The 13,240-nt window shown below is 46.1% G+C and overlaps 1 protein-coding gene across 3 annotated transcripts in view; it reads right to left on the bottom strand.

The window, feature by feature from the left end:
• The window catches only part of SGK1 (serum/glucocorticoid regulated kinase 1), a 70,308-nt gene that overhangs the window by 5,036 nt on the left and 52,032 nt on the right, over positions 1-13,240 (bottom strand). Inside the window, exons 1-2 of one of the 3 annotated variants that reach the window (XM_030945509.1) lie at positions 2,869-3,211; positions 208-283 (exon numbers count right to left, since the gene is read on the bottom strand). In XM_030945509.1, coding sequence (XP_030801369.1) covers positions 208-283; positions 2,869-3,106 — 314 coding nt within the window. In that variant the 5' untranslated portion in view covers positions 3,107-3,211. Of the gene's footprint in view, positions 1-207; positions 284-383; positions 985-2,868; positions 3,212-13,240 lie in introns of those variants that run through there. The other 2 variants (XM_030945511.1, XM_030945512.1) reach the window with 2 other exon arrangements.

The following is a 13,240-nucleotide window of genomic DNA, read 5'->3' as shown; positions in this document are numbered from 1 at the left end:
CTAGAAATCTCTTGAGTTATTTGTTCCGAACTCAGCTCACGGAGATGGTTGCGAAGTGACTAACACCTCAACAAGGCAAAAAACTCTTCCGTAACAGTAATGCCGCAGGAATTGCAGTAAGCAAACATTATTTTTAAACTAGATCTCGCAATATCTGGGGATATTTGTGACTGAACACCCCCCCCCCCCAAGATTTCTGACACTTACTGCTTGCATGCATAGGAGTTGGTGGCTATCTTCTGAATGAAATCGTTTAGTCCCATTCTTCTCTGCTTCATGAAAGCTGTAAAGTAAAAGGAAAGGAGAAACAAAATCGTTAAGCCACGCTGACTGAAAAATCACAGCCCCTTTAGCATCTTCGAAGAAGTCCGCAGGCCGCTCACCGATGAGGATGGCCACCATCCCTCTCATCTTCGAGTAAGTCAAGGTAGGACCAGACGCCTCAGCTGCTTTCACGGTCATTTTGAAGCGAGAGTGGGATACACAGCAAGAGCACAGTACCACCAGCTCCCAGCACCGCACTGACTTGGCGAAGCACCCGGCGGCGTTTAAGTGGCGGCGGCGATGGGCGGGACCGGGGCGGGGCGGCGACGATCGCGGCCCCCTCGACGTCCTGTGAGGGGCGGCCAGTGGCTGCCTCGGGGGATGTCGAGGCTGGGAGGGGACGGCAATCGTCTCTGCCTTTACCACCGCCCTACCTTGGACGCAACCCTCAGGGGAGCCCCGACACAGAGTACCCCCGCAGGACCTTGCCTAAGGATGCCGAGCATCCACCGGCAAACGAATCAAATCCTTTTTTTTTCCTTTGACAGCAAACTCCCGTAACGCCGACTTTTCCTCTCCGCCTCCCCCCCTTTTTTTATCCGGCCCTACTTATTTTACGGTTATATAAAGTTGAAATCTGGCTCTGTCTTTGGGACGACCACCTCTTCCCGAAAGTGTGGGTGTCCCCCCACCACCCCGCAGTCTGCGTCCGCTCCCAGTCCCGCCGCACCGGCTGAGCGGCGATAAGGGACGCTGACGTCTCCCTGAAGGAGCCGCAGTGACTCAGAAGAACAAAATTTCCTGCCCGGTTTTCAATAAAACAAACAAACGTCCCTTCTGTGCACTGCCCTGATCCTGGCTGGGACATAACTAAAAGGAAAAGGAAAAAAAAATATTGCCAAAAAGGGAAACAACGGGGAAAAAAAAAACCGTTCCCTGAACTTGGAGGAGAGAGCAGAAATCTGCTTCTAGAAAAGCTGGGGAGATGACCGAGGGCTGGACAAGTGCAATAACGGGGGAGGGGGGGAGAAAGGGAAACAGCCCCGCTCTGCAGATTTTGTTTTTACTGTACACGGTCATTTGGGAACACCGTGTACCCGGGATTTAATGGCTCAGTCGCTTCCCTACGGGCGCGCCGGGGGCACACCAGGAGCGCTGGTGCATGCACGGCGCCCAAGGTGAAAGGATGCAGCCGGAGCCCTCCTCCCGGGGGACGCGGGAAGGACCACGGCCTGCCGCCAGGCTCCCCCGCCGGGGCGCATCCCCGCCCGCAGCCCTGGCACGGGTCAGGGGGGTGCCGAGCTCCTGCTCCCTACAGGCGGCTGGAAGTTTCCACCCGACGGGGTGTTATTCATGCGCCTGTTTCGCCTCGCTGTCTGAACGAAGGGCGCTGGGTTGCGGCCAGCGGCTCCAGCTGCAACCTGCCCCCGTCCTCCCCCCGCCCGGAGACCTTTTTACTCTTTTTACTCTTTATTTTTTTTCTCTGTACCCGGTGCCGCTGCCTCCCCCCACAACCACTGCCGGCCGCTGGGTGGCATCCCTTGGCAGCTGCCTGCAGCCTCCGTCTCGGGGGGATGGCAAGCACCGCAGCACGGCAGCCGCCACAGGCAGCAGCTCACCTTGAACGGCAAGATGGATGACCCGGAGAAGAGAGAGACCCCTGTGAGTTGGGCACACGTCTTTCAAAAGCGCTACAGAGGCGTTATAGGGAAAAAGCAAAGAGGGAGGACTGCCGGCTCCAAGCCTCCGGTGGCCTTCCCGGAGCAAGGGGCCCTTGGCCGGCCCCGCCGTCCCGGTTCGGGGAAGTGGAAGGGAGCCGGCGCCAGGGAAGGAAGCGGCGACGGGAGCAGCAAGGAAATGTGGACTACAGCTGGCGGGGCTCTGGGTTCTCCCACTCGTGGCTTTCCTCACTCTGTTGCACACAGAGATTGCCACTCTCATTAATGTAAGTGGAGAGCAAAAAAAAAAAAAAAAAAAAAACAAAAATAAAATTCCACAATAAAGTTTGGGATTTAAAACTATCCTCAAAAAACCCCGCTCGATAGATTGAAAGAGACGCAGACAGTTGTCTCTGTCCCTTCGTACTGTTTTCAGAGTACTGCTGTTAAAAACCACTCGAGATCCACAGTTTGGAGGGTCACCAGAGTCCCCGTCCCCTGTCCCTCTGCCTGCTGGCATCTCCAGGCTACAAGACGATGACCCCCGGCACGTTCCTGCCGGCTGTGCACAGAGGCAAGCGGCTCCCAGCCCCCGGGCAGCCTCCGGCACAACGCACCCGCAGTTCTGCACAGCTTGCCAGAGGCTGACACCCACTGCCGTCCTGCCGGCTCAGCCGCGGCCCCCCACGCCGCCCGCAAGCGCCCCCGCTCCAGCCGGCTACACCAGCGCCCTCGCCCCCGCTCTGCGTCGCTCTTTTTGCAGGGATTCCGCTGCTCTCGCCAAGTCACCTGGCCTCTGTTCGTGCCAAGCGCTGCCTCAGCTATCCCCCGCACCCACCCGCCTGTATCATCCCCCGGTGCATCGCCGAACGGGGACCCCGCTGCCGAGAGGGTTCTTTTCCCCGTGGAGAACAGTTCTCCTGCCAGGGCGGAGCGGTGAACCCACCTTTCAGTGACGACTTCTCCTCTTTGCCCCTCATCTTGCTGCCTGCCGGGACCCCGAGCGCGGCGCGGCGGCGCGGAGGCTGTGCCTGGGCTCCCGCTCCCGGCCGCTGCTGCAATCCCGAATAACTCCCCTTCCTGGCCGGGCGGCCCGCAGGCAGGAGGGAGGCGGCGAGGGCGGCGAGGCCGGCCGGCGCTCCCGCTGACCCCTTTATGGACGCGCTATCGAGGGCGGCTGACATGCGGGAGCGTTATAAAGTTCAGCACGGGCCGCCCCGCACACTCTGCCCCGTTGCAACATCACCCTCAAAATTACTGTAATCAGCGCGCACACAAACACACGCACGGGCGGAGCGGGGCGGGGGGGGACCTGCCGGCCGCGGCCGGCCCTGCCCCACGGAAGCTGGCGCTGCCCACGCTCCCCCGGCCAGGGCGCGGTGCGAGCGGCCGCGCACCCACGGCGCGGCTCCTGCGCCCCCTCCCTCCCGTCCGGCACGGGCAGCGGCGGGGCGGGGGCTGTTGCTGCTGCCCGCGGGGGGCTCGGGGCAGCGGCTCGGCCGGGCTTCCCCGGCAGCCGGATAGCGCCGGGGCGGGACCGCCGCCCCGCTCCGACCTGGCACCCTGCGCCTTCCGCCGGCAGCGCCCCGGCGGCGCCCCCCGGCCGCGCGGCACCGCTCCCCCGCCGCCCGCCGCCGCCCGGGCCGGCGCCGCGCACCCCGGCCGCGCCCCGCCGCGGGAAGCCGCTGTCCTGTCCCTCCGTGCGGCACCCACCTGCCGGCTCCCGCACCCGGCACGGCCCTGACCCCCTCCCCGTGCCCGCTGTGCCTCGTAGCGCGATGTTCTTAGCGCGGAAGGGAGGAATGCCGCCCAAGGGACGAATTATTATTATTTTATTAGTTAAAGTTAATGCAGCGCTTTAAGCTGATGAACTGGGTTCTCCAAAGCCCGGGATGTCCAAAGTTGCATTTGTAAACTTTTCCTTACAATGACGGCAACAAGCCTCAAGAGTTAAAAGGCATGAGAGAGCACAAGAAAGGAACAAGTAATCAAAGATCCCATTTCTCAGATGCCAAGTCTTACAGGAAAGCCTCAGAATATCTCAATAAATTGCATCAAAAATTTGTATAGACAATGGCTTAGGGATGTACAGCTGAAAAATAAATACAGATAAAGAATCAAAGAATCACAGTGATGTTCCACACTCATGTTACTCTTCTACCTCAGCCTAAAAAAATTATAAACTGCCCTGAAATTCTAAATTAAGAGTTTTTCAAAGCAAAATGAATAATAATAAAGAAGAAGGTAAATGCTGAAAATAAAAGGGAAAGGGGAACTCCACAAACAGAATACTAAAAGTTAATAAAACTCTTTGCCCCAGGATGTGCACACTCCAAAAGAATGGGTGAGTTAAAGAACGGATGGAAAAATCAGTAGGAAAAAAACACCCAAGATTTAACTACACAGGCAGCATGTCTGACCTGAAATGTTCCTGTACCACAAATCCCTGTAAGCCAGGGATGGGTTGAAGCATATCCCTGAGTAGTTGCCTGTTTTTTCCTTCTCGTGTCATATTGCAATATTAGATAATGATAAGTGACCGGCTAACCCAGTAACCTGGGCTGACCTGCATGAACTTTGGGCACATACTCACCTTCTGACAATCTTATACTGCACTTCCAAGTGGCATGATACTGTTCTATTTGTACCAGAAAACTCCAGGAACTGCTGCTCAATAGCGAGAAGGAAGAGAACAGATTTGATTTGTAACCTAATGTGAAACATTTGGCTCTGCCAAGTACATGTATTCCATGCAAAAGTAGCACTAGGTAAACAGTTGCTCATCAAGCTCTTCACCATGACAGCGTTCAAAACAGCCCCGCATCCAGGCTGTGAGAGACGCAGAAAAACACAGACTCTGCTGGAACCATGGGACACTTAGGCAGAGGGCAGAGCCGACAAAACATGCTGGTTTACTGGTATGGGTCACCCCAGGGTCCTGCTGACTCAGAGATTAGGACATACCTGAAGTAAAGCCAGGAGAGATGTGAATTGATTTATCTTATAGAACAAACAGCAGCTCATGGCTAGCGTGGGCCTGTATTGCTCAAAGCACTTCAAAGCACATTCAGCAGTAGTTGAGCTGTGTAAATTCATCTTCCTAAAAAAGCCTCGCTGTTTGGAGGGCTTATTCCTCTGTGGTGGGCAGGCAGGTGTTAGTCCTGCCTGACACTGCTTTTAGGGCACACAGAAACTTCTCCCTCTTGCCCTTCAGGAAGGTCAGAGGCTTCAGCCGCCCACATGAACCGGTGAGCTCCCTTCTGATTCTGTAGTGGTCCTCATTGTCTGATTTGGAAATCAGTGCCTCAATCCTTCAGGAATTCAATTCTCTGATAGCTTCTGAACTTCAGTGTGGCAATGAATTCAATGCTGAATAAATGAATTCCTGCTTACTTATCTTGCTAAATCAAGACCTTAGGATACAGCAAGTTCCTAGAATTACTTGGCTGACTCTGGAAGGAAACTTCTTCAAATTCTACAAATATTTTTAGCAGTATTTGGCTTTGGGTTAATTAAATGAAGTTCAGGGTTTGAACTGCAGGAATGACACAGCCCCCAACTATAGAAGACAATGGCACTCCTTAACAGCATCTGTCCTCTGAAGCAAAATTTCAGAAGCTTTTATTTTCTTCCTGTAAATCCTGAACAAAAGTCTCTGACCTTGTAATTAAGTTTTATGTGCAACAGCCAAAACTTTCAGTCAAGACCTTCATGCTGACCCCACAAATGGTGTCTGCAAACAGATAAGTAACTGAGTAACAGCTTTAATAACAACCCCAACAGAGATTTTAAATCAGGAGCTTTCAAATGCTGTCAACAGGTCTTCTAGACATTGTGTTGACAGGAGGTTTATTGACTGACTTATTCCCTATTGATCTGGAAACATCTAATTGATTTCAGTGTCATATTTTGTGAAATACAAATTTGGAACATCTTTTATTTCCCTTTTCTGATGCTTACAGAGCAGGTTTACTGCATTGTCAGTAAGAGGCTTTAGTGCCAAGGGATTATGCTCACAGGATCACAGAGTGATGCAGGGTTGTGCTGCGGAAAAAAAAGTAATTCCCATCCTTGTAGAAACCAGTGGAAAATTACAGCATTCTTTAGATGAACTGACCTCTAGTTAAAATAGCTGATAAACAGTGCCCTCAGCTCCATTTTAGTCCCAGCACATGGATTTGAGTCTGAGGCAGTTGTTGTCACTGTGACTTTATGAGTAAATGTTGCAGGTATTTCAGCCTGTAGCAGTCAGAGAGACTGCAGAAAACCCGTGTTTGTATGCCTTCCTCTGAGCGTGTCTTCCTGGGAGTGTGCCACCCCAAGGTTAGTAAAAGTCTTTGCAATATTGTGTTTGGTCTAGCTTAGAGTCCTCATAAAACTGCACTGGATGACAGATACTTAAATTCATTATTGATATTATGAAATTTAATGTGCTGTGACTGCACAGGATCCGGTCTTGGCAGAACTGAATAGTGCTAATATGGAAAAGGAGGTGAAAACATATGATGGAAAAGTGATGAAAAACGAGTCATGAGAAAAACGAACATTCTTAGTAATGCTGTGAGTTCAGTCTGCTGGCTTCCTTTGGTCACAAGGCAGCCTTATGTGAGGAGCTCCAGAATGAACAGTGTAAGCCTACACTGTCAGCTGACTCCTGCGCTCAGACTTTTTCTTCCAAAACTAGTTTTTAAAGGATAATAGCAGAAGGGCATTTATGCATTTTCTGACAAGGGCATAATCTGAACAAGTTTCCTTGCACGTCTTGCATGAAATAGATGTGCTGAAATATAAATGTTGAACGAACCTAGCTATGGGGTCATCTCTTTTTCTCTTATCTCTTCATCCAGTGTTCCACTAGGTGTTGGCTATCATGATATCTCAATGTCCTTTATGTGTGTACAAAGCCCCCATCATCATGATTGTCATCATCATCAGTTCATTATCTTAAAAGATCTCTTTAAGCCTGTAAGTCCTCCAGCAACATTGGAGACAAGGTACTAAATGATGTAAATAGTGAGAGAATTTGTCAAAGAGGAATTTTTGCTGGTGAGAAGTTCAGCTGGGTCCTAACGCAAAACAAGTTCGATTCTTGGCAATGTGAAAATAGAGGCCTGATAAAGGAAGAGACACACTGCCAGGTGTCAATGCTTTTCCTCTTGGTGATACCATCCTGTCTCTTGCCATCACATTGAGTTTTGATATTCCTTATTATTTGTAGGACATTTTCTTTCAAGAAGTGTTAAAAGGTGTCCTGGGCAGAAGAATGCAAAATATGCATGATGAATAGGGCTTTATCCATAGTGATTTGTTTTTAGTGATTTATAATTTTAGAAGATATTAGGTCCCTTGCAGAACCCAGATAAATGTGGGGTTATTACAGCGTTTCTGAGTGTAGACTAGTCTAAGATAGAGAGAAAGGGAAGAAGTGTTAATTTTGCCCTAGGTAACTGGTCCAAAATGGAGTAAAAATATTTATATATTCATTCATAATATATTTACTTTCCTTAGGTTTTGGTACTCAAGTTAGACACATATCACCAAATGTATCCTGCTTGGTCAGAAGAGATAGATAAGCACCCTGAAGGCAGCTCTGCATCTGTGGCCTGAATCAGGCAGTGTCTACTGTTTATTTGAAGGAGTTTGGTCTTGAAACCCACAGATAAGTAGAGGCTGATTTGAATTACGGATTTTTTTTTCTTATTTCTGAAATTTTACATGTAAAAGATGTGGAATCACTTTAGAGTGTAATTTTGTCAATGTACACTGAGAGAGCTGGTCATTTTATTCCTGAACTATATATATTTACATAAAAGAAAAAATCCTGTGGCAAATGTAAACACCATACATGTTAGCCAGAGCCAGAGATTCCCAACCTTAGTTTAGTTATGGACCTGAAAGAATACTTGTAACATTGTTACAACTCTCCATAGTGCTCCTCAAGGTTGGATTATAGGTGTTGTTTTCCAGCTAAACTGCAGCCCTGTGTGGTTGTGTGTTGCAGTGGATATACAAGACATACCAGTTTTCTTGAAATTAATTGACATTATCTTGCCTTGCACTGTGCCTGATATAATCTCAGAGAGATGTGAAAATATTAGTTCTATTTTACAAAGGTGGGAATTGAACCACAGGGTAGACAATGTGTCTCACCTGAGGGAGATCTGTGGCAGAACCAAAAATGAAATGCAGAGCTAACTTTCTCCCATGCTAGTATCTGGATTAAGATTACTGTACAGCAATATCTATTCCATATGTGCCAACCTTATTTGTAAGGTTTACATGCATTGTAAACAGACAGTTTTGGATGGCAAGAGCCAGAGGAGGCACTGCAGGCATTTGCTGTACCTTGGAGGAATGCCATGGAGATATCTGATATTACTATAGCCCTGGTTCACTTCCCAGCAGGAGCCACCCATCACAGTGAAAAATGAGGGACTTGGAACACTGGAACCTAAAAGGCTGTTGTTCCAGGAAGAACCTGAATCTAGATTTGTGGGGAAGGAAGGTAGTATAAGCATATTCACATTGAACTGGCAACTGGTAGCATCACCTGCCACCATCCAACATGTTGGAAATGTCAGGAAAGTGCTTTTCCCACAGCACACAATAACCACAATGAGTATTACAGTAAGACAGAGAAATCCCACAGCTGTTTCATAGGCAGACACAGAAGGAAAAAGCCACAAACGTTCCTAGCATTAATTTCTCTTTTCATTTCCAGATGCCATTTTCAAACGTGTTCAGTCATTCACTGCACTCTGAACCTCTTTGTAGTGTTCCAATTAGTCCATTTTTTAAACACCTTTACCAAAGTAAATTGGAAACCTTTGATATGGGTTTTATTTACTTTGCTAGAAATTGCCTTTAGATTTTTGTAATTGCTTTGTGTGACTCTACAAAGAAAAGCTCAGGTGTTTTGTCCATAGATTTACTAGGCTTCAAGACCAAGAGAAGCTGCTGGAACATATAACCTGGCTGTCTGTGCAACAGTTCTTGCATTTGCTGCTATGAATATCATGTCCAACAACCTTTCCTCTGACATTTCTTGCCTCTTCCTCTTAACTCATATTTAACTATCTCCAAATTTTCATCCAATTCAAGGATAAGAATCAGGTTTGGCAAGCACAGACACCCACCCATGCACAGTCATGCAGTGGACCACAGGCTGTGAGTATATGACCCTTCCAGCCTTCAGCAAAGGCATCTGCACCCCCATGCATCTGCATCTGCTCATCAGCACCCACATGGTGGGTGTTACCAACCCTTGATCAGCTGGCAGATCTCCATGTGGGAGCTCCCACTGACTTGCATTAGTCAGCCAGGTGATGAGCAGCTGGGCACAGCCTCTTCAGCTGGCACAGCTGAAGCTGGAGGCAGACATGTCCCAGCCCACTTGGTGGGCAAGGCATAGTGTTGTTGATCTTACATACCTTCACCGCAGTGTTATTTTAAACTTTTTTAAAAAAAGGAATACAGATTTGCAAGTGTGCCATGCTCCAAGTAGTTGTGATACTTCTGTAGTGCTCCCATCAGGACCGTATAATATGAAATTTTTTTTAGAAAATTCTTGCATGTAGGAAAGGGGAAGAGCAGGTCTATCTTATTGGATTGCTGGTGAGTGCAGTGTGGCTGGTACATAATTCGCAGTGTGACACTAATCGCTGTACCCTCAGTGAGATTATCACAACACCTCTCTGCCTAGCTGAATATAATGCCTTGATCTTTCACACAAGACAGGCTTAAAAACACAATAGAATTTTATTTTAGGGATTTTTTTATAAAAGAAAATACATGAGAAAAGACTCAACAATCTCTGTATATTTTTACTAGAGCATCAGAAAAATTAAGTCCTGGAATTCTGACTTGTTGTGAACATGTCTTAGCTTGCTGCAATATAGGAAACATTACTAAGCAGGTTGTATTTTGTTGACAGTGGAGTTCTTTAGAAAAACAGATAAAGTACCAGGTGAAGAAATTAAAACATAAGAGATTAAGCAAAGTATTGTCCAATGAGATAGGAGATTGAAAACAAGACTTCTGCCTTTGGTGTTCAGCACTAGTGTACAGATGAACCACTGAGGGCAACTGTAAAGCTTGAATGCAGAAAGGCTAAGCATAATTTAGCTGCCAATGGCAGCATTTAGTCGCTTGCAAAGCATTGTGGATTTCTCTATAGTTATAGGGAACTCTCTGACCAGTGCTGTTATTCATGACTTTCACTCAGCAAAGATTTTCCCTTATGCATGCTTTTATCCTGAGCCCTTTAAACCTTCAAACCGGCAAATATTAACAGCGACATTTTAAAGAATGAGGAGATGGGGAAGTTGGATGACTTGGGTCACTGTCATATGATGAGCTTGAAATAGAATAAACAGTTTGTGAGGCTTGTGACTTTCAATCCCATGCTCAACTCATTGGACATGTAGCCCACCTCCTACAAAGCAAAACCGGGCAGCAGTTTTGCTCCTTTGGTGACTGACCCAGACTCACTGACTCAAAAGAGTGGTTTAAATCACAACTATTGGACTTGGGATCAAAGTCATATGTTGTCTTCTCCCAGGTTTGATGAGATTTGAAAGTAGCACTGTTTTTTACCTGATCCACAGTTTTGAGTTCCTTAGTGCTTAGTGGCAGACACGGGCCACAGAAAGACATTTCTCAGAAAGGAAAAAAAGTGTTAGTGCCAGTGTTTGACATATGGAAGTATGAAATACACAGTGATCTGCATATGCCAGATTCAGTTGAGTAGTAACTCTGTATCTGCCTAATCCTAGTTTGATTTCAGTATATCTGTTTCAAAATTGATTGTACAGGGCAGTAAAGTATGCTCAGCTTTGTCTGGAGATAGCATTGTGAAGTACTTTTTACAGACCACAGTTTTCTCATATTTAGTATTATGTACATATACATATATATAGGTGTGATTGTGCATTTAATTTAATACATATTTTTCTAGATTGTTTAACTCTGTTGAGGAGCATACACAGAACTTTCAACTCTTTCATGTAGTCTCAGGTCACACTGATGAAAGGTCTGTTAAGTACTGAAACCCCAGAGCATTCGCTTTGATTGTTTCAAGTATGTTTGTCTTTATGTGCTGCAACCACAGCTAGTGAACTTCCAAGCCACTTTGGCTGTGTGAGTTGAATCATAGAATAATATAAAATGACTCCTGTTCAAGTATTTGTGCTCACTGAAAGGTACTTGTATGTACAGTAATGACTAATGACTAATGAGCTAGTGAACATATTTGTTAAAAACAGCTTAACAAGAAAATGTGTTTTGTTCTCGGAGTGGGGGAAAGTCTATTATAAGGTTAGAAACTGTGAGAACCAACATTTCATTAATGTAATGAGTGTTTTCTCTTTATACACATTTTTATTCTCAGATGTGGTGGTTTTAAATATTGAAGAATATTATTAGACTGATACATCAGGTCCCACTTTTTTGTATAAGCGTATTTGTGGCTGCCAGGAAAGGGCATAAACTTCTCTGGGCATTTTTCAGTATCTTGTGCCTTTAACAGTGTCTCTCAAGTCCTAATCCCTGTTGGGGATGACTTAGTTTTTTACAAAACTATCAATGGATCACGGTGTGCAGCATAGCTATAAGATTCAAATTCACAAAAAACCATATAATGTAGCTAAACTTTGGGCTTTCACTCACTTGCCTTTATCAAGAGTGTTTTGAGAATATTATTTCATTTATTTCCATGTTTCTTTTGCTTTACCGATTACTTAGAAAAGAAATTGCAGCTATTGTTTTAGGTCACCAACTGATGTTCTAGCACTGTCAAAGACTGTGAGACATCTCTGAATGGTATCTAACATGAACCATTACTGGAGATGAGGTCCTGGACCATGAGAACTTTTACTTGGAACAAAGAGGCAATTCAAATGCTCTTTAAGCAATTTAAGAATGCTAAACTGATTAAAAACTATTTTATCAATATATTACAGCTATCAAGTTTAAAAAAGTCCTGTTTTGTGAGACACTGTTCTTTTCACAGGAGATCTTGAAATAGATTTCAAAATCCCATTTTAGTCTGAATTGGCTCCACAGGAAGAAATGCAGGCTTCCAGGCTATATGCCATCATCCAGAGCATGGCTCGCATCCTGACACTTCTGTGGGGCCAGCTTACAAGAAATGTGGAACTGCTGAGATGCTGAATTCTTTTCACAATGCGAAATATTTAGACTGCTAAGAAAAGGAAAAAAAAAAAAAAAGGAACTAATGTGGGAGTGTGTGGGGAACTCCATATAGAAAGAGGAAGTATCGTGTGACTGATCAGGAAATGGGTACAAAGCATGTGTTTTGGTAGTATTTTCACTTGTTTTGGGGGCATTTCCATAGAGAGCTGGAATCTGGCCCTGTGTTTAGGTATTACTTCACTCCAGAGTGAAAGGCAGGCACTAATTTGGAGGGAAACACACCAGCTGTCAGCCTTTGCACATAGCAACACGGCACAACAACTGAAGGCAGGTCGCACAAACACAACATCCCACGGAAATAGCAGTGTTGTAGAGCCATTCTGGGCTGCAAGAATCAATAAACAATGCTCTGGCTTCTATAAAAAGAGAAAGCTATTTCCAGACTGTATTTTCTGAGAGGATTTCGTTCTCTTTTACCTCCAAAACTCTGGGATACATCTGCACTACAAAAACTCCAGGGAAATATGCACAGCAGCAAGGTGCGAACATGATGAAAGCCCTTTCTGATCCTGCCTGCCAAGGCATTTCTTTACCATGCACAGATATGACAGGATAGAAATTTAGTCCTCATCTTTCTGTAAACATTATCTAGTCTGGAGTACACTGACAACCCTCGTGATGTCAGGGCTGTTCACTCCTTTGGTTTTGTCATGTGTTTTTTTTTTCCAGAACCCAGGAAAAAGTCCAAAAATGTGATAGTTCTTCTTGTGTAAAGTGAAGTTCTGCTTATTCATTTTCTCTTGAGCAAGTTGCTGTTAGTCAGATGTTTGCAGAGTTGTGGGGAGGATAGTGTACTGCCCTCAATGCAATGAAGTAATTTTTAGAGGAAGTCCTTGTATGGACAATTTGTTCATTGTTTTGGAAGACTTCAAATAGCATTTCCAGGAGGGCCAATTCAAATTCCAGATTCATTCCCCTTATTAAGTCATTCCTCAGTCAGCTGGCAGAGGCAAGTTTGGGTATGCTGGTACAAGTGAGCAGCACAGAAAGCTGAGACAAAATCCCTAATAGAGGATATTTTGGACCTTCCACTCCAAAACAGGAATGTAATTCTCCTGCAGACTTGTAAAGGGACTGAAATAAATGAAAGATATATTTCAAGGGCT

Source organism: Camarhynchus parvulus, chromosome 3 (genome assembly GCF_901933205.1).
Source record: "Camarhynchus parvulus chromosome 3, STF_HiC, whole genome shotgun sequence".
Classification (NCBI taxonomy): domain Eukaryota; kingdom Metazoa; phylum Chordata; class Aves; order Passeriformes; family Thraupidae; genus Camarhynchus; species Camarhynchus parvulus.
The sequence above is the reverse complement of the archived record's forward strand: the minus strand, read 5'-3'. Positions and strand labels throughout refer to the sequence as shown.